This window comes from Mus pahari, chromosome 6, assembly GCF_900095145.1.
Source record: "Mus pahari chromosome 6, PAHARI_EIJ_v1.1, whole genome shotgun sequence".
NCBI classification, from domain to species: domain Eukaryota; kingdom Metazoa; phylum Chordata; class Mammalia; order Rodentia; family Muridae; genus Mus; species Mus pahari.
The window spans coordinates 71,975,392-71,995,322 of record NC_034595.1 but is presented as its reverse complement, the minus strand read 5'-3'; the positions used below and the strand labels follow the sequence as shown (position 1 = coordinate 71,995,322).

Below are 19,931 nucleotides of genomic sequence, written 5' to 3'. Positions count from 1 at the left end.
GTTCCCCTGCTCCGCTGTGAGAACCAGGGAGCTCAGTTACGATGCTCAGAAACCTAAGAACTGAAGAGAGAGAGAAAAAAAGAGAAGGGGGTGGTGGGAAGAAAAGGGGGGGGGGGGGGGGGGGGGGAGGAGGAGGGAAAGCGGCTGGCCAGATGCTCAGGAGAACAGTGCTTGCCCTGGAAGCTTGGTTCAATCCTTGGAGTCCATGTCAAGGTGAAGGGAGAGAACTGATTCCATGATAGAGTCACCCCCATACATGTGCACCCCCCAAGTACACACAATGATAAGCAGGATATACATCAGTGCCCCCGGTTCAGTGCTTGAGCAGAACGTGAGAGCCTGCCCTGTAAACACTGACCTGCAGAACCTTGCCTTGGGGCCCCTCATCAAAGAGCAGAGCTTGCTGGTACAAGGGATCACACGTCTTCTTGGCCACCTTTGTCTTTTTCTTGGCTACACACGCCCCGTTCTCCAGCAGGTAAGCCTTGATATAGGTGGCTGAAAATGAAGGAGTGTGGTTGGGAGAGGTGCCACAGCCTGCCTAGTCTCCACCCTCTGGGTGGTCCTGGCAAGGAGTGGATCGAGCCGGCCAGAGAACCCAGCAGACAGCAAGATGGCCAAACACTGTCTCCTCGCCCCACTTCTGACCCCTCTTGCTCAGCAACCTTGCACCGCTTTGGGCTACTGCTGAGCTGAGGAGTGGCTGGTACCCCACCCCTACCCGGATCCTTCCAGGTCTCCCAGCTGCCTAGCCTCACCTGGGAGGGATTTGGAGCCTGGTTTGGGGGTCAGGCCCCGAGCTTCAATCACTTCCACCTCCAGCTGGCCACTCCGGTCCATGATGGCAATGTGCACATCTCCTGCAAGGGAAAGGAATGGGTGTCCAAGTGAGGTCACATGGGGCTGGCTGGCAGGATGCAACAGAAAACATTAATCTGCAGGGGATGCTGCAGTGTCCCTGGGAAAGGAATATGATAGAGCAAAGTGCACATGTTGAAATAGCTCTCGGGAGACCACTTCAAAGGGACCAAGGCACACTGTGGGGGAATGACCTTCAAGGAGCACACATTACATCATAACTAATGATTGCCAAACTCTCACCCATGGGTGGTGGATGGGGGGCTTCTGCTTCACTACACAAAACAGGCAAGTCTGGGGAATGCAGCGTACACGGCAGCCCTCAGCCAGTCTCTTCAGTATATGGCAGACTGGTAACAGAAGGGTATCCATGCAGAGAAGCTAAGCTATGAGCCTACCCAGCACATCTTTGACCCTGGGCAAAAACAAGCCGGGCAGGCCTACACACCCTTCGTGATGAGAGCTCACAACACACTCCAGAAAAGGTAAGGGCTCAGTCATGCTGACTTCCAGGACTCCTAGCTGTGCTCGCTGTGGGTGAGAATTATACAGTAGTGTTTGGAACTCCCTTCAGATAGGGTTGAATTATAAACCTGATCTGAGTCCCCCTCCCTCCAATTAAATGGGTGAGACTTTGAGTTATGTCAACCGTCATGTTATTATTGTACTGCATACTTTGGGGGCATGAATTCACCACAGTCAGACACACCCTGAAATTCGTCCTTCTCACTCCAGAGGTTCCTGACCTCAGCAAGAAGACCAAAGGGTCTCATGCCTAACCATGAATATACTTGTTTTTCCCGGTCTGCGACACAAGGGGGCACCACACACAAAATATTCTAGGTTCTGATGGGTTCATTATAAGGTAGTGGCTGCCACTTCTCAGAGTGTAGGGAAGGGCCTGAGATATTGAGCAAAAGCTTGGAATTAAGCAAATCCGATACCCAGGGCTGGAAGAGAGTAGAGTCTGACTCTCTGAGGGTCCTCTGAACCACTCTTTCAAGGAAGAAAGGAGAGCACCACACAAAGAAGCCTGGCATAGAACCCTCGCTCCACTTTCTGTTTCTGCTCTGAGGGTCAAAGGTCAAGCACCATCAGAATGGGGCTAAGAAGAGACATCTGGGTCAGGTAAAGCTCAGGTTAGACTAATGGGAAGCCTGTCTGGCCAGGACCCAAAAGCACAGGGTCGGGGGAAGACTTGAAAGCTGCTAAGAGGACACAGTGTGGGCTTTGAGCACTTCCTAGCTGCCAGGAAGAGATGAGAAAATTACTAAAGGTCCCTAGGTGCCAGTCGAGGATGGGAGGAACCAGGCCAATTAGCCATGGCTCCTAAGGAGAGCGCTAAAACGCTTTATAGAAAGTATCTCACAGGAGTGCAGCAAGAAGGGGTGTTGGATTGCAGAACTGAAGCGGGAATTACTGATTGCATCTTCCAGATGAGGAAATGGAAGCTCGAGAAAATCTAGAGAAGGTAAATCAACATGGGCTAACACTGTGACCCAGTTCTGCCCTGAGGGATGTGACAGTCTGGAAAAGCTGCTGCTGGGTAGTGGTCCTTTCTGGCACCTGAGGAAGACACCTGCTGCTGCTCCTGCAGCGGCTGCCTCCGGCTCTACCACACACTGGGCCCCAGAGCTCCTCCTTTCTACTGTGCCCACCCCCCCACCCCCATTAACCTGCCCTTCTTCAGCAACTTACCCATGGGGGGTGTGGCCAGGGTCTGCCGCCCCACAATCTGGGCTGGTCCCAGGCCATCCAGAAAGTCACTGAACTGGCTTTCAGCTCCAAGCCGTGTGGGAAAAATAAACCTGCAGAAAAACACAAAGGGCATGTGAGGTAGCAGGTGGGCTGGGGTGGGGTGGATGCAGAGGCCTTCCATCTGGGGGCCTGGGGTCTGTTTCTCCTCTATACAGGGCAACTATACTATTCTAAGTGGGAGTGAACATTTGTCATTTCTGCACATTGAAGAAAAAATACTTTGGGCTGCACCCGTTTTAGACAGTCCCACTATGTACTTCTGACTGACCTAGAACTCACCACGAAGCCCAGGCTGGCCTCAGACTCATGACAAGCCTCCTGCCTTATCCTCCCAAGTGCTTGGGTAACAAGTAGGTATTGCAATGTCTGGCTTGGAGAAAGACACTTTGGTATCACTAAAGATGATAATGAAGATATTTAAGGCATTTGAATCCTCAAGCCTCCGTTGTTTGTTGAGACAAGTTCTTGTGAATCCCTCAGCCTCACAATGTGGCCAAGGACAACCTTGAATTCCCAATCACCTTACCTCTACCTGTTGACCTCTGGGATCACAGGCATGTACTACCATGTTCAGCTTAGGCAGTGCTAGCAACAGACCCCAGAGCTTCCTGCATGCTAGATGAACATGTTATCAACTGAGCTACATCTCAGCCCAACCCCAGAGTTCTGAGGTGAGCCTTAGAAGGCAGGGCTTGCTGGACACAGGCATCCTCACGAAGGCATACTAGTGCCAAGAACAAGAGACTCTGGAATGAGTTCCAAGAACAGAGGTTTGATATATATATTTTTTAAACCAGGAACTCAAAACCCAAGTCAATAAGGTGAGATGGTGCTCAAAACGGGAGCAGAGACCAAAATAACCCAACGATAGGGCTTAGATGAATGGCAGGTGACTGTGGGTGGTCTATGACTGGAGAGGAGGGGGCCGGAAATAGTAACAAGAAAAACTGACAGTGATTGAAAGCTGGCCAGCTGCCAGCAGTGCATTGAGTGTTCTGCATGCCTAGTAGCATTAATCCTTACAACCAGTCTGTGTGGTGGGAACCATTATCCGGTTTTACAGATGAAATAGACATTTCCAAGACGGAAGAGTCTGGCCTTGTCCACAACAGAGATGACAGCGCTCACTGGGGGCTGGGGAGGACTGGGGCAGCTGGCACAGGGAAAAGTTCTGGACACTTGAGATAACAAGTGGCAACAGATTTTTGCTTCTGTTCTGTTGCTGCCTCCTCAGGTCGGGGGGTTCGAGGTATAGCCAACAGGACAGCCTCCTTAGGGGCCACAGTGAACTAGAACATACCAGTCTCCTAATGACAGCCATGAAAGGTGGCTCAGAAAAGAATCCCCATTGGACAGTTTGGAGTGGAGGCTCCACTGGTCTGTGACAGGCAGGGGGCAACAGGATTGTGGGACAGAACCTGTACTTCTCCTACAAGGCTTATCTTCCACGCCCAGGAAGAAGCTTCAAGACGCCTGCCTTCATTAGCCTCGATCAACAGTAGCCTAGTGTCACTCTTTTTGTGGGACTGGGGGTGGGTACACATGCACTGTGTGTATATGTGTGTGTGTGTGTAGGCCAAAGGTCATCATTGGGTGACTTTCTCAATCACTCCACTTTAGTTGTTTACATAGACTCTCCCATGGAACCTAGAGTTTGTAGATTTGGAGAGACTGGCTGCTAGCAAGCCCCAGGAATCCTGCTCTCTGTCCCCCAGTAATGGGATTACAGGCATGTGAATGATCATATCCAGCCTTTTCACATGGATGCTGGGACCCACACTCAGCTTGCACAGCAAATACTTTACCGATTGAACCTTCTCTCCAACCCTCTCATTTCTTGGTCTTCTTCCCCCCCTCCTCCTTTACCCATTCTTCTTTTTTTTTTTTTATTCACACAATGCCTTTTGTAGCCCAGGCTATTTTGGAACTCACTATGTAGTTAAGTCTCTGACTTTAAACTCTTGGTCCTGCCTCCACCTCTCAAGTGCTGGATTTATAGGTGTGACTGCCACCCCCAGTCTTAGTGTTACATTCTTATGACAGTGAGACCTCAAAAAGAAATAGAAAGATATAAACCAAAAAAAAAAAATCTCAGAACTGGGGTGGTGGTGCTGGTGCTGGTGGTAGTAGTATATAGTGTGGACTTTGTGAATAAAGGCTATGGAATCAAATGACCTTAGTGTAAACAATGACTTGGGCACCACTTAAGAACTGTGCCTGTGGGTAAAGAGACTCTGCCATTCAGGGACCTCGGTTTCCTCTCTTGTACATGGAGACACTGGTGTGTTACACACTCACTAAGGGCAAGTACAAGTGTTAAATGGTCATGGCACATGGCTTCCAGAGAGGGAGTCACTAGCCTGAGTTATCCATCTTACTCTGTACATGGTCTCATGTACAATAATGGCTACTTATTTCCATGTGAGAAGGTACAGTGGGCCATTTGTCTCTATAGGGTCTGCATCTGTGATTCAATCAACCACAGACTGAAAATATGGAGGAAAAAGTTGTACTGAGCATATATAGATTTTTTTTTCTCATTCCTTAAACAATACAGTCTAAGCTTGGAATTGGGAGTGGACGCCTATAATACCAGTCAATAATCAGGATGCAGAGGCAAGAGGATTCTGAATTCTGAATCCAAGACCAGCCTGGCCTATACAGTGAGGCCTGTCTAACAAGCGTCTCTACTGCATTAGCTTATACTGAGAATTACAAGCCGTCCAGAGAGGGTCTGCTGTACAGAGGAGGACGCGCGCAGGTTGTATGCAAACATTGTATCAGTGTATTTAGGGGATTCAGGAAGCTGTGGGTTTCGGATCCGTGGGAGGTCTTGGAGCCAATCCCACAGGGATGCCAAAGTCTCTGTACAGTAGGGAGAGACAATAACTACATAGTAAATAAGCCACAGGGTCCCAAGACTGAAAATTATAGGGGCCTGATGAAACAGAAAATCTACAAAGCCCAATTTAGAACAGATCTGTGAAGTGTCTAAGCAGTGACTTTCAAATCTTACTGCAACTCGAATGCAAAAAAACAAACAAAAACGGAGACTGCTAAGACCCCAGCCCACCATGGACCTATCTGCACCCTGGATAAAGAACTCAGGTTCTCCAGGCAATCCACCCTTGCCACACAGGGTATACCTGTATTATCTAGTTCTTTCTCTAGTGCTGCTTTTGACCCACTACAGCGATTTTACTTCCTGCCTATGAGTCACAAGGTAAGATGTGACAGTTTTTAAAACATGGATCTAGTCCAAGTTTCTTCCCTAATCTCCAAGCAAGGTGATTTATAAAGATTTCACACAACTAAGCCATGAAAATGGGTTTAGGCTTAGAAGGAATTTAGGGTCATAGTTTCCTTTCTGCCCATGTCCTCTGGAGCAGGGTGTAGGGTGGGTAATGGGAGGCAGGAGCTCCAATTTCCTTCCTGAAATAAAAGAACAAAACATGTGGCCAGGGCCCCGGAGGAGACCTGGACCCCAGGGACAGGGGATGCTGGGGCGGGGGTGGGGGCGGGGATGCAAGTGGCTCGGCTGGAAAGCCAGGTAGGTGGCAGGTGCACGCACGTGCCCTCGGAGCTGTTACTGTTGGTACTCCCGTCAGTAGACTCCCGGCTGCCCTGGCGGGTCACACGGCTCCGCATCTCCACTGCAATGCCAGTCTCTGTGCTCCGTCGGATGTTGCTTCGAAGCTTCTTAGTGGCCCCTTCTGAGGTTCCCATCCCAAGGAGAGAGAGGGGGGAAAAAGGTCAAAACATGGCCTAGGCTTCTCGAAGAGTGCTACCAAAGATTCTCTGAACAGAGGCAGGTGGGGATCTGCCAAGACTGGGACACCACTGAGCTGACCCCAAAGCTGCCCAGGGACATGCTGTGTGCCCCAGTAGAAGTGCAATTGGAAGTAAAGAGCCCTGTAGTTTTGGGGCCCTCACCATCCACTAGGCTCCCCCTCTCTACCTTCCCATTCTGTTTCATCTTGAACCCCAAAAGTTAGGACTTGCTTCTTCCTCTCACTTCTGGAAAGTTTGTTCTAAGATTTCCAGATTTACTTTCCCTTTTCTAGATATCTGGCCAGACCCCAAAGCCCTCTCTGCTGTCCCACAAGAAGTCTGGCTATTTGAAACTTGTCTTCCCAAGGTAAGTCTGGTGGAGAGCATCATGAATGCCAGGTCAGAGTGGGGTAACTAGCGTGACCATGACTGATGTTGGATTTGGAAGGTCCATAGAAGAGTCCCCCCCACCCCCAACACACACACACACACACACACACATACACACACACACACACACACACAGTCTCTGTAGCTTCTGTTCAGGGGCCCCAGCCCCCTCTTCAGCCTGGCAGGAAACACAGGGCACTTTCCCTCTCTGAGTAGCACACCAGCCTGCCTGGGTTTCCATGGCAACCTCCTTAGCATTGCAGTGTGGTCCCTCTAGACAGCTCTCCTCCTGGGTGGGGGTGGGGGTGGGGGAAGACAGGCTGGGGTTTTGCAGGGACTCCCCCGCTAAAGCTTGATGGCTGAGCAACACGATGGGGAGGGAAGTGGCACTCAGATAAGGACTGTACCAAAAGGGCCATTTGCTGCCACCAGTTACAGGCCCAAGAAAACTGTTAGTGGAGTGGCCAGCAAGTATGCCTAGGGCAGAGTAGCAGCACATGCATCCCTGAAGGCAGCCAATGGGCTGTGGAGGGACCTTTCAAGTCCCCAGCCTAGGAAAGGGAGGTTTTGCCCCACTTACCCTTCAGGAAGTCCCCAGTGAATGAGAGCAGGCCGAGGGGGCAAATTTTAGCAAATAGGGTGGTGGAGGGGAGGCAAAGAGAACAGGACAGTGTGCCAAGGAATACGGCTTCTAAACTCAGTGTAGCCTATCTAGTCTAGATAGCTAGAATAGCCAGCACATCCAGGAATCACTGTCTCACACATGTGCGCATGTATGTGCACATACACACACACACACACACACACACACACACACAGAGTCATTTTAGCTCGGGCAGATTTTCTCTTACACACACATAAGATAGACACACAGGAGTGCTGACTATCATATATGTGAATATAATAACTTCATGTATGATATGTGTCTGTGTATACAGTCACACAGGCCCTCCAGGTCTTGCATGGATACAGTGTGCACTGTCAAACAGGTTGTATATATGTGATCTTTAACATCTAGAATTGAGCCCATTTACTCACCACACATCATGATGTCCACCCACCCATGTCGTGTGACCTGCCATGGGATTCTCTCTGTCCCTGACTCCTAACTGCTGACTCCCCTCTAACTCAGAAGACAGATGGTCATGGGGGCTGAAAGCCACCCTGCCTCCCCCTCACATCCTCACCCCCTCAACACACGCTCTTTTGGAGCCTGGGAAAGCTCTGACCCATTTGCAAGGGAAATCACCTTCTTAGATAAGACTTGCCCAACCCAGTGTGAGCACCCATGAGTGGGGGACTCCTGGAGGGTCGGAGATGTGTACTTCTCTAGGCCCCTCCATCACTTCAGTGAGGAGGAGTCTGGGTTCTGATGCCCAAGAGCTGGGGCTAGACAGGAGGCCCTCAGACTGCCTGCCTGCTGACAGGCCACCCCTCCTTTCCCAGTGCTTCCTCTCTTGGAGGTGTGACTCAGCAGAGATTAAACTCGGGCTTCTTCAGTTCAAGGGGGAATGGCCTTGCAAACTCAGAGTGAAATCCTCCCACTGGCTTCGTTCAGGTTTAGTCTAGGCCCCTGCTGAACCAGGGAGTAACTATGGTGCTCCCTCTAGAAAACCAGACCAAATGATTGCAATAATTCAGTGTTCCCTGGAGAAAGCTTCCAGGAGCCATTCTCTGTGCCATCACTTACAAAAGCCGGGCAGTCATGGCCTGCAGCTACACTCTGCCATCTTCCACAAGTCGCAAGCCCCTGACTCAGCCAGCTCAGGAAGGAAGGGCTCTGTCTTTGGTACTGGACATTTAGACGGGGGTTGCTTCAGTCCAGCATGACCCTCTGCGGTTCTGCCTGATTAATGTCGGGTCAGATTTTACATAGGTCCTAGGATCCCCAAACTCCTCACCCGTCATTGTTCCCTCAATTCAGAGAACTGACAGATCTCAGAGGAAGTTGGGAGAGGGCATTGTTAGCTCCATTTTGCTGAAGAGGAAACAGCCCTGACTGGAAAGTGACTTTCTGACAGTTCCACAGAGAGCTATGGAGCCAGAAATAGCCCTCTAAAGCTCAGGGCAAGATTTTAGAGATCTGCATCAGGGAAGCATAGTGATAAACTACAAGAGGGCAGACAGGAAGGGGCCCAGAGGGACTGGTGTGACAGACTAGACATTACACTTCATGAACTAGGATCAGGAACAAAGAGGATCGGGCAGGGCTACAGCCAGCATAGGCTACTCATGAACTGGGAGGGTGGGGTTCTTGCAAGAGACAATCCAGAGCCCCAAAGGCTAGGCCGAGGAAAAGAGTCCCTCCTAACTCCTCATAGCTAAGTTCTACAGGGAATCAAGCCACTCTACTTAGGCTAACAGGGGTCCCCTTCTGGGATCTTTTCCCAGAGCAGCAATCCCTGGGTCAATGTCCACAGTGAGGTGACCAGATACTTATCTGATTCCCCCACCCAGGAGGATGCTGCAGGCTGAGGCATTGGCATACTCAAAGTTTGTACATGCATTCATGCATGTGCATGAATGTACATACACATACACACACAGAGGAGAGAGAGAAGAGAGAGATAATAAAATAAACCTTAAAAAAGTATCAACACTTTGCTGAGTGTCTCCCACGTGCCAGTCACAGGAGGCTGTGCACCTTTGCACATCTATCTTTACTCCCTGGTTCAGCAGGGGACTAGGCTGGACAGGAACAAAGTCAGAGGGAGGATTTCTGAGTTTGCAAGACCTTTCCCCCTTGAACTGGATAGCCCTATACAGCATATATTAACATCTTCAACAAACAGCAGGCTCAGAGAAGTAAAGCAGCTTGCCTGAACTGTCCATCTAGAAAATGATGGGGTGTGGCCACACAGGCCAGCCTGGGGTCGTTCCCCAGGGAAGTGCCTTCTCCTCAGGCTCTGGAAGTCTCGTAGATCAGTAAGAACATCAGACTGGATGACCTCGAGGGCCCTTCCTGCTATGACACTCAGTGATTAGATGAGTCACAGGGACCTGCACTTGGAAGAACGTCTGGGCAATTCCCCTGGCCCCAGACCCTGAGCCCTCAGTTGTGCCCTTACATACCACAAAGACAAGGGATCCAGAGGCCCTGTCATCATTGCCTCTCCCCAAGACAGCAGGTCTTCCTGGCATCTGCTCTCACCACAGCCTGCTGCTGTCTGAAGCCACAGCAGATCTCTGCAAGGACTCCCAGTGACTCAGGCCCTGCCTTGACCTTAGAGACTGTCGCTCCCAATCACTCTGCATATGAGACGCCTGTGAGTCTGAAGCTGGACTCCTGTGCTTGTATCACCAGACTCAGACCTCTGGGGTCCGACTCCTCTGTGGCCTTTGAACCTCTGCTGGGTTTCATCCCAGCCCTCCGTGTTCCAGTCCAGCTTCCCACCTCCCTGCTCCCAACTCTCAAGGCCACACTGCTCAGCCAAAGGCACTAATAACCCCTAGACCCCCCCCCCTTTTTTTTCCCAAGACAGGGTTTCTCTGTGTAGCCCTGGCAGTCCTGGAACTCACTTTGTAGACCAGGCTGGCCTCAAACTCAGAAATCCGCCTGCCTCTGCCTCCCAAGTGCTGGGATTAAAGGCGTGCGCCACCACGCCCGGCTCCCTAGACCCCTTCTTATCGAGCCTTTCCCTGAGTGGAAACCACAAGGGATCCTGAGCACTGGAAAAGACCATCCCCGGTGTTCCCGATGGCTTTGTAAAAATCTATTTTAAGGTCTGGAAAAGCACACCCCCCCCCAATACCAGCCCCAGTGGAGTGTCTTGATGAGCCTCCTCCCTGGATGTGCAACATTCTACCCTTCCCCACCCCCGGCCAGCTGCCTTCTTGAAGGGTTTTGGGGGAGTTGTTACTCTGAGCAAAATAAGCCGGAAGAGATTTAAAACAAAGCCAGCTGGTGTCTGGACTGGCGCCACAAACTGAGGGGGTCTGGGTTGAGAGAGCCGGCTCCTCTGTGGTGTGGGGACCACGTGTGGCTGTGTGAGACAAGGTGGGTGCCCCCAAGTCTGAACATAACTAAAACTCTATAGCTAGCTGTCTGAGAGTGTATGCTGTATATATGAGGATGTATCAGCTAAGGTGTATGTGTGGCATTGTGAGGCACAGGTACATACATCTAAATGATATGGGTCTTTTTGTCTGTTTGGAGACCCATATTTAGAGTTTATTGTGACCATGGGCAGTGTAATGAGAGCGACTGGTCCATGCTTTCCTGGAAGTGTAAGAGGTGTGCCTGAGCAAATGAATACTCTGGGTATGTCACTGTGCGAGCTATGTATTTGTCTCTGTCTCGTGCGACTCTGCAACACCTATGCATGACCATGCAACTGTATTTGTGGGGCTACTTGTCCTTAGGGGACTGAGAAATGACAAGTAGGATCATGAGGCTGTGTGTCTGTAAAAGCATGGGGTTCCTTATCGTGGTTGTTTTTTATAAATGTGGAGGCGGCATGGAGGCGGCAGCATGTAGAACAGGAACCAGGAAAGACAACTGGGGCTTGAGCCCAGACTCCACCTCCCTGCGCTGTGCAGGCTGGAGTACCTGACTTTTCCTCTCTGGGCTGTTACTGCCTGCTAGTGAGAACCACAGCATATCACACGCACTGGCCCATACAGCACCTGCAGAGTGTGCACCTCTTCTTAGTCTCTGGAAACTCAACAACAGCACATTCCCCCACCTCACCCCCCACCCCACTTCGCTCATTTCTTTGTGTCCACACCCCTCACCAGGCTGGGGGAGCTGCAAGGTGCTTTTGCTCCACTGGGTCAAGCCGACGATAGCCACCATCTTGGCTCCCAGGCTGCTGCGCCGTTTCTTGGCTGTGGTGGTCCCGGCTCCACCTCCAGCTTGCTGGGATCCACAGATCTCACCGCTGATGCTGGAACTCCTTACTACATTCCTGGAGGCCCCAGCCGAGGCTGGACCAGGCTCCCCGTTAAACATGGTCCCCAGAATGGCAGGGCTTCAGGCAATTCTGCAGGTGGGTGAGAGAAAAAGGGATTCCACATAAGACCTGTTGACTTTCCTGCAACCCCACCGCCTTCTAGCTTTGGGAGTTTGGGTCATCACTTGGCCTCTCTGAGGTGGTAAGGATGAAATGAATGAACCTCCAACTGAATAAATGAGGGCAGGGCCACTTGTCTAATGTATGAGGCCTGGGGTGTGACTCCCCCGCCCTCATCCCCAGCATTGCCACAATCAAAACCAAGGTCAGCAACCTGGCTTTGTGATGTGGATACAGTGCTTGCTGCCAAGCCTGCCCTTAGCTCTACCCTGGAACTTACATAGTCCTAGGGAATCTCAACTTCCAAAAGTTGACTTTTAACCTTCCCACACTAACTATGCCACAGGCACACCACCACGCATTTTAAATAAACATGTAATTTAAAATGTCTTAATGTATAAAATAAAATACGCAAAGTCCCTAGAGAACAAAAAGTGAGACTTTTACCGCCTGGCATGGATGAGCAGCGGACGCCCATTTGGCAGTATGAGGCTGGGGTGGAACTCTAAAGGCTCCCATACAAACGCTGAGTGACTTTCTGACCAAACATGCTAAGAGTTTCAGTAAGGGGGCTGGAGAGATGGCTCAGCGGTTAAGAGCACTGACTGCTCTTCCAGAGGTCCTGAGTTCAATTCCTAGCAACCACATGGTGGCTCACAACCATACGTATTGGGATCTGATTTCTCTTTACCATGTGTCTGAGGAGAGTTACAATATACACACATATATAAAATAAATGAATTTTTTAAAAAAGAGTTTCAGTAAATCCCTTGGCAAAATAAAATTAAAACAAAACAAAACAAAACAAAAAAATCAAAGTTCTTCTACTTTTCAGGGTAGCTGTAAGGATTAAAATGCAGAGAACAGTCCCAAGGCAGGTAGCTCTCCTATCAAGTGACAAGGACAAACAAGGACAAAAGTCTATGCAGTCTGAGGAACAGCTTCTCCTTCCAAAAGGCACTGGCCCAGAAAAGTCTTAAAGTAGAGTCAAAAATCACAGTTCCCCGTACTGCAGAGAGGCCTTGCTGTCGGCGTTTACCCCAGCTCTGTTTTGTGCTCTCAAAATACACTTTTAAGCCCTGGTATTTTTCATCTCACATCATATCGTAAGCATTTCCCAATGTCATTAACACTTTGTATAAATGTTTCAATGCCACTGTAATCGTCCCTTGTACAGACAGCACATAATTGACTTAAATATTTCAATGCAGTTTCCTCTTGAATCTGATCCAAATGTCTCTCTCCTCTCTTTTAAATAAAGACTAAAGCCAGGCGTGGTACTTTACGCCTGTGATTCCAGCGCTGGAGAGGTGGAGGCAGGAGGATCAGGTCACCAGGCTGGGCTCCATGAGATCTCGCCCCAAACAAAACAAGCAAAGGCTGAGATGAACATCTTCCTACGAAGGGTCTGATTGATTGCCTTAGGAATGGACTGACTGGCGGTGATGGAGTGTGGACACCCAGCCCTCTCCCTGCTGGCTGGAAGGCAATGCTTTTGGCCAAGCGCTACCCAGCCTGTTGCTTCCGAGACAAGGACTGATTAGTTTAAGGCCACTGGCTTTCTCCTCAGCAAGTTATTTGTTGGGGAGTAGACATCTGACCACTGCTCAAATAATTCACCTTAGGAGTGGTAGAGTCTTGCTCCCTCCCAGCCCTTACTCCTTCCACCTCAGCACAACCACAGGCAGAAGCCTGCGCTGCCGAGGACCACAGCAGACAGCACAGAGAATATCAGGTCACACCTGGAGCCTGCTGTCGTCTCGTCTGGTACTCAGTTCAGAAAGAATGTGTTTTCTCTTGCTTAAGCCAGTTTGAATCAGTGTTCTCCATTATATCCAAAAGCATTCTGCCTGATATTAGGGCTTTAAAAAAAAAAAAAAGATTTTTGGACTATATTGCCAAATCCCTTTCCAAAGTACAAAAATTTACTGTCCTCATTAACTGCATTCAACAAATGTTTAATTTCCTAAAATTCTAAGGCCAAGGCTGAGTGCCAGGGATACAGCACTAAGCCAGGGCTACTTGGTCCTGCCCTCCCAAGACCTCCAATCCAGGAGGGGAGACAGACAGTAAATAACTAATTATATCATTAAATATTTAATGCTGGTTACGATAAGAGCCAGGGAAGAGGAGGACAGAGGACTCTGAGAACACTCTGGGGGAGGGGATGGCAGGCGTCATGGCCCTGGTCTTACACAGAGGTGGGGTCTCTTTGTGTTTGTATGTGTATGTGTGGAAGCAAGAGATTGGCGTCCAGCCTCCACCTCAATCCTCTCTACCTTATTTTGTGAGTCTGGGTCTCTAACTGTACATGGAATTCAGTAATTTGGCCAGACCAGCTGGGGAGGTGAGCTCAGGCCCTCATATTTGCATAGCAAGTCCTTTACCTACTTAACCACCTCTCCAGACCTAGAAGTGGGGTCTCGAGCTACCACTGGCTCGGTGACTTAGCTGTTAAGTCCAAGGCCACATTAGTTGGCTGTGCTCAGGCACAGTAAAAAAGCCTTTGTTCTCTGTACCACCTCGCTTCTATGTTGGCATCCAGTCTTCCTGGGCTGGCTATGCATCCCACAGGTCAGGACATTTTGCTTGAGAGACTGAATTTTCAAAAGGATGTAGAAAAGCGCAGGGGAAATGAAGGTGGAAGAGGGGGGGGGGGCTTTTTCTGGCTGCTGAGGAAGACAGTCCCCACGCCACTGAGGACAGCTACTGGTCCTTCTGTCACATGGTTCCTGCCAGTCCACCCAGTGAATTAAGGCCGAGGATAGGGGTGAGTCAAGCCTCCGTCTGCCTTCTCGGGCTGTGGGGACTGCTGTCCTCGGTGGTGCTACAGATTCTGGGGTTGGATTTCTCCATCCCCCATCAGCCTTAGAGCTAATGGAAAGTCTCCGTGGCCTGTGGTAATCTCTTCTCTTTAGTTTCCAGTTCTTGTGCCAGTCTGCGTGGGTTGGGGGGTATCTGTACAGTCTTCTGGTGGAAGATGGGACAGGGCTTATCTGATGCTGTGACTCTGCCACAGTGTGAGTCTAATTTGCCCACTACAGTAGCTTTTCTAGATGCCTTGTTATCTCTTCATGGCAGATGAGTGCAGCGAGTCTCAGAGAAGCAGAACAGTTTGTCCCACTCTGCTAGGAAGTGGCACAGCCTGGATTAGAACCTGGGTCTCCTGAGTCTATAAAGAGGCCTACATGCCCAGCAGCCCCTGCCTCTCTGTCCACCCTGAGTCTCCGGGTTCTTTGAGAAAACTGCAAGGAAAGTATCTACAATGATAAACTCCAAGCTTCCCAAGCTGAGCATTTAAAGGGCAGAGATCCTAGATTGTAAGTAGAAAAGCAAACATGTCCCTGGTGAGTCTCCAGGACACTTGAGGGGTGAGAAGGGACAGAATTCCAGACCGTGCCAACCTGGGAGCTCATGTTTCCTCGTGAATAATAAATGGACTGACAAGCAGACTGACATCCAGGGCTCTACCATAAAGAGCCACGTTCTCATCTTCAAGCACCCTTCTTTAGAACCAATGAGTGTTTAGGTGATCCAAGTGTGCAGACTACTCCTTAAGAAGGCAGGAGGAGCCACATGCAAAGTGCTAGGCCTAAGGTCATGGGCACAAGTCTTCCTACAGAAACCTGGGAGGGCTGGGCATCAGGATGTGGGTCAGAAGAAGCAGGTTCCTCTTGTCTTCTTTTCTGGGTCTTGGTTTCTTCATCTTTGTGTTAAATGGAGGGTGTCATATCAGGTGCTCTGGGACAGTCCTTTTGTCGAAGAAACTGAATGTGAGACTACATGCTGTAGGCTGGGGCAGAACTGGGGCTTATGGGGCTCAGAACAGAGCTCACAGAGCTGGCAGAGTGCTTGTCTAGCTGGCACACCTGTAACCTCACCTCAGCACTTGGGATGTAGAGACAAGAGGACCAGAAGTTCAAGGTCATCCATAGTTCCATTAGTTTGGAACCAGCCTGGGCTACGTCAGACTCTGTCTCAAAACAAGGAGCCATGGGATAAGATGGTAACAATAACATGTCTCTCAGGCTTCTCTGCAGGGAGCCAGAGACACAGGGCCAATCACATTGGGCCCCAGAAGAAGTTACTCCATTGCACTGCAACCCCCTGAGCCATCAAATCGCAAGGATTTGGAAGGGAAGGTGGCAGAACCGGGGTATAATGAGGCCCTAATAGAACCCAGAACATAGTATGTTGCATACTGATGAATGCAATGATCGCCGAATGAACTACATCCTATCAAGGTCCTATCAAGCATCCCCCTGCTTGCGCAGGCAGGCTCTTTCCCTGCCCAGTTCATGACACCTCAAGGTCTTGACCCTCTTGTGGGCTTCTTAAGTTGCAAAGACCTCACTCAGTAGTGTTCTGCAATGATGCCCACTCACTACACAGCAGCAGAGGAGGTGGTTCCAATAGGAGATACCCAGGAATGGGACTAGGACTTCCTTCTCTGCCCTGGGAGTTGAACCAACCAAGCCCTTTGCACCCTTGACAATGTGGCTAACTATACAAGCAGTTTTCCTTGGCAATCAATGAAGTACCCAAAAGCTCAAGATGAACTGACCACCTACTCTTACAACATGGAGGCCCAGGGACCTCATCCCAGGATGCTTGTACCATTATGCAGGAAAGGACTGCAAGTGATGGAGGCTCATTCATCTTTCCCCACTATCTGCCTACAGCAGACATCAATAGTCCACCTTGTTCCCCGAGGCCTGACAGACCTCAGAAGGCCCTCAACACAGTGCTCCAGCGCCAGCTCAGGAGAGCAGCCTCTGAGCCCAATCTGTCATGCCCTCACTACTCCATCCTTTCAGCATCGGTGAGGGGAGATCAAGGCTTGGAATGGAAGACAGATACATCCAAGGCCGTCCTCCAGCCCTTCTTCCAAAGCCCAGATTCCCATCACCCGTCAGGAGTTCCCATCCCCCCTCCCTCTCACCTAGAAGGAAAGGTTAAACTCACCAAGCTGCTGAGTCTGAGTGTGGTGCTCCGCATCACAAGGGGCTGTGCTCTCTCAACAGCACACCCCCTAGGGAATCCGCACAAAGCTTCACTTCTGCTGAGATACCAATTTTCAGAAAAGGAGGTAAAGGCAATCAGGGCAGGCTTCCAGGGAGAAGAAATGTGATGACAGAGTCTGTAAGGAAACAGAATTGAGCACAAAAAGACAGCAAGTTGAGGCCTCTGTCCCTGGAGAATCCTAGCAGTGGCTGGAAGGGAAACACAGACGCTGAAGACAGCTGTGGGATACTGAACAAATCCTTCCAGTGTTCAGATTTTATTTCCTCTTCTTGTTTTGCTTTTTGTTTGTTTGTTTTGTTTTTCGAGGCCTCAAACTCAGAGCTCCATCTGCCTTAGAGACATGGTCGCAAGCAGCCCAGGCTGACTTCCAACTCATTATAGTTAAGGACAACCTTGAACTCCTGACCCTTCAGCCTTCAAATCCTAAGTGGGATGGCAGGCAGGTGCCACCATATAGTCTCTAATAATGAAGGACTCATGCAGACCAGAATGCTCAGGAGCCCTGGGCCCATCCTCTGTCTGCTCTTGGTATACATCCCCTTTACCTTTGTCCCTTAGACCAGTGGTCCTCAACCTTCCTAATGCTGCAGCCCTTTAATACAGCTCCTCACGCTGTGGTGACCCCCAACCATAAAATATTCTGTTGCTACTTCATAACTGTAACATCACTACTGTTCTGAATCACAGTGTAAATACCTGTGGTTTTTGATGATCTTAGGTGACCCCTGTGAAAGGGTCCAGACCCTCAGCTTGAGAACCACTGCCATAGGTCCAGTGCCATAACCAGCAGTTGGGTTGGGAGGCACTCCTAACTCTGAGAAAGTTGCCCAGAGGCCAAGCCGTCCATGTCTTCCAAGAAGAATCTGATGACCACCTAGACCTACCCAGCTTTCCCAGCTGACTATGGGTCAGCTGGGGTCAGACGGTCCAGCAGGAATTGATGGAAAAAGACAAAACAAACAACAAAACAAAACAAACAAAAAATCAAAAAGCACGCACTCAGGAGCTAGGCAGTGATAGCCAGGCCTGCCACTCATAAGCAGAGTCTAGAGTTTCTACCTTCAACCCCCAGCACATGGCTCCTCTTCCCTACAGGGGGATGACCACATGGGCTCTGTTCTAGAAGGGTTAGATAAAAGGTTACAAAACAAGATTGGTATGTGCGCGCTGCCCAGCTGGGCAGTTACCTGCTTGCTGAGAACGACAGTGCCTGGAACATGGTGAACACTTTTCCAGGGTCGGTTTGCTGGGTGTTCAGAGGGAGGTCCAGGGGCTAATAAGATCACCCCCAACCACCACTCTAGGTGTGGGGGGGACATATGCACCTCTCAGTTGTGATGGTGGGTAGCTATGTCAGCATCTATCTAGAGCCTGTGCTAGATGCTGGGGCTGGTGCCTAAGAACCCTGCCTCACACCCTGGTAGAGGACCTAAGTCTAGCCCCTCCTTCCTCTACTTAGGGAGCGGTGGGAAGATGACGGGTTGGTGTGTGGTGGGTGAGGCAGGCTAGTCCAAGAGGCACAGGCTGCCAGGGCGGGGAGCAAACCTCACCTAATCTCCTAGGGTGGAGACCTCTGTCTTTCCAGACAACAACACTCCCAACACACACACACACACACACACAGAGAGAGAGAGAGAGAGAGAGAGAGAGAGAGAGAGAGAGAGAGAGAGAGAGCGCATCATACGGACCCACAAAGCTGCTACCCACGTTTTAGAGACAGAGATACATGTGTGCATGGATATGCACATGCCCCAACCAAGACACTCACCCAAAGACACGCAGAAGCAGCCACACAGCTATTCAGAGTCTGTGTACACACCTCATACAGTCTCATGCAGTGTCTCCTCCCCTTGGCCCTGCCCAGTCAGAAGAGCAAGAGCAAAGCCCCTTGCTTCCATTGGCAGGAAAGCAAGACATGTGTTATCCTAAGGCTGGCTCCCTAGGCTGAGGCTCATACACCAGCTTGAAGCAGGCTCTTGCATGAGCTTGAACACATACACACTCATACACACTTCAACCCCCAATCTCCTGGCCCCATCTCTGCTAGACCGGACAAAGAAGCTCATCTGTGAGGTTTGTGGTAAAGAGATGGGAAGCTGGCAGGGAGCAGCTGCTGTCACCATGGCTACCAGCTGACCCACTTCTCCTCCACCCAGACTGGCCCACCCAGCCCAGGCGAGGAGGCAGTTACAGGCAGCCTTTGGGTAAGGTTGGGGTCCTCTCCCATCACACATGGAAGAGGAACAGCTCTCTGAGGGATGAGCTGAGACCCATAGGCCTTCCTATGACGGAAGGCACCAAACTCCAGACAGTCTCTGAAAGCAGAGCACTGAAACTATTCCTGAGAGATCTGTGTCTTCCCATCATCTGGGTCTCTCGCCTTAGAGCACCACCCAGGACCTGGACATGTACTCCATCACAGCCCTCACACTAATGCAGGGTGCAGTGATCACGTGCCTCCCTCATGGAGCCCAAGGGCTCAGTGTCCTTCCTCACAGGTCCAGCAGACTCTGGGCCGGGAACAGGCACATGGAAAGCAAAGGCCACCTCCTGCTTCCTTCCAGGCTCAGAGCTGACTGGTATCTTCTCCTAGCCAGGGGACTCCCGAGGACATGGCTCTGTGTATTCCCTCAGAACAGAAACTTAGAGCAACTCAGCCTCCAGGATGGTCAGTCACAGAAAGAGATGGTCTTTACACAGGATGAACCCCACCCCTTTGCTTGACCCCAACCATCTCATATACTTCACCTGGCCCTGACTTCAGTCCCTGACTTGCCCCCATAGTCCCACTACATCCTGGCTTCTTGCCCTATCCTGTAATAGGACCAAACTAACTTCTCTTCATTCTTCACAAGTGCCACTGTGTCTCCTCTGTTTACCTGGAATACTCTTCTACATTTCCCCCTACTGCCATGTTCTAAGAACTGCGTGCTTGTCTGTCCCCCGCCCCCTTGCCTACCTGATTCCTGCTCTCCCCTCAGGTCCCCTGTGAAGGTCATCATTCCTAGCAATCTTCCAGAGCAAAGTCAGTTCCCTCTTGCTGCTCCAGCACTCTGGTCATCCCCTGAATGTTACAGTTAAAAGTCCTGAGGCCCTGTTCTTTGAGTGTGGCCTTAA

The 19,931-nt window shown here is 50.4% G+C and overlaps 1 protein-coding gene across 1 annotated transcript in view; it reads right to left on the bottom strand.

Annotated features, from left to right (window-relative positions):
- Rims3 (regulating synaptic membrane exocytosis 3) overlaps positions 1-19,931 on the bottom strand; it is a 36,372-nt gene that overhangs the window by 2,200 nt on the left and 14,241 nt on the right. Inside the window, exons 2-7 of the mRNA XM_021200309.2 lie at positions 16,755-16,929; positions 11,512-11,759; positions 6,188-6,329; positions 2,557-2,666; positions 759-860; positions 359-498 (exon numbers count right to left, since the gene is read on the bottom strand). Coding sequence (XP_021055968.1) covers positions 359-498; positions 759-860; positions 2,557-2,666; positions 6,188-6,329; positions 11,512-11,728 — 711 coding nt within the window. The 5' untranslated portion in view covers positions 11,729-11,759; positions 16,755-16,929. The remainder of the gene's footprint in view (positions 1-358; positions 499-758; positions 861-2,556; positions 2,667-6,187; positions 6,330-11,511; positions 11,760-16,754; positions 16,930-19,931) is intronic.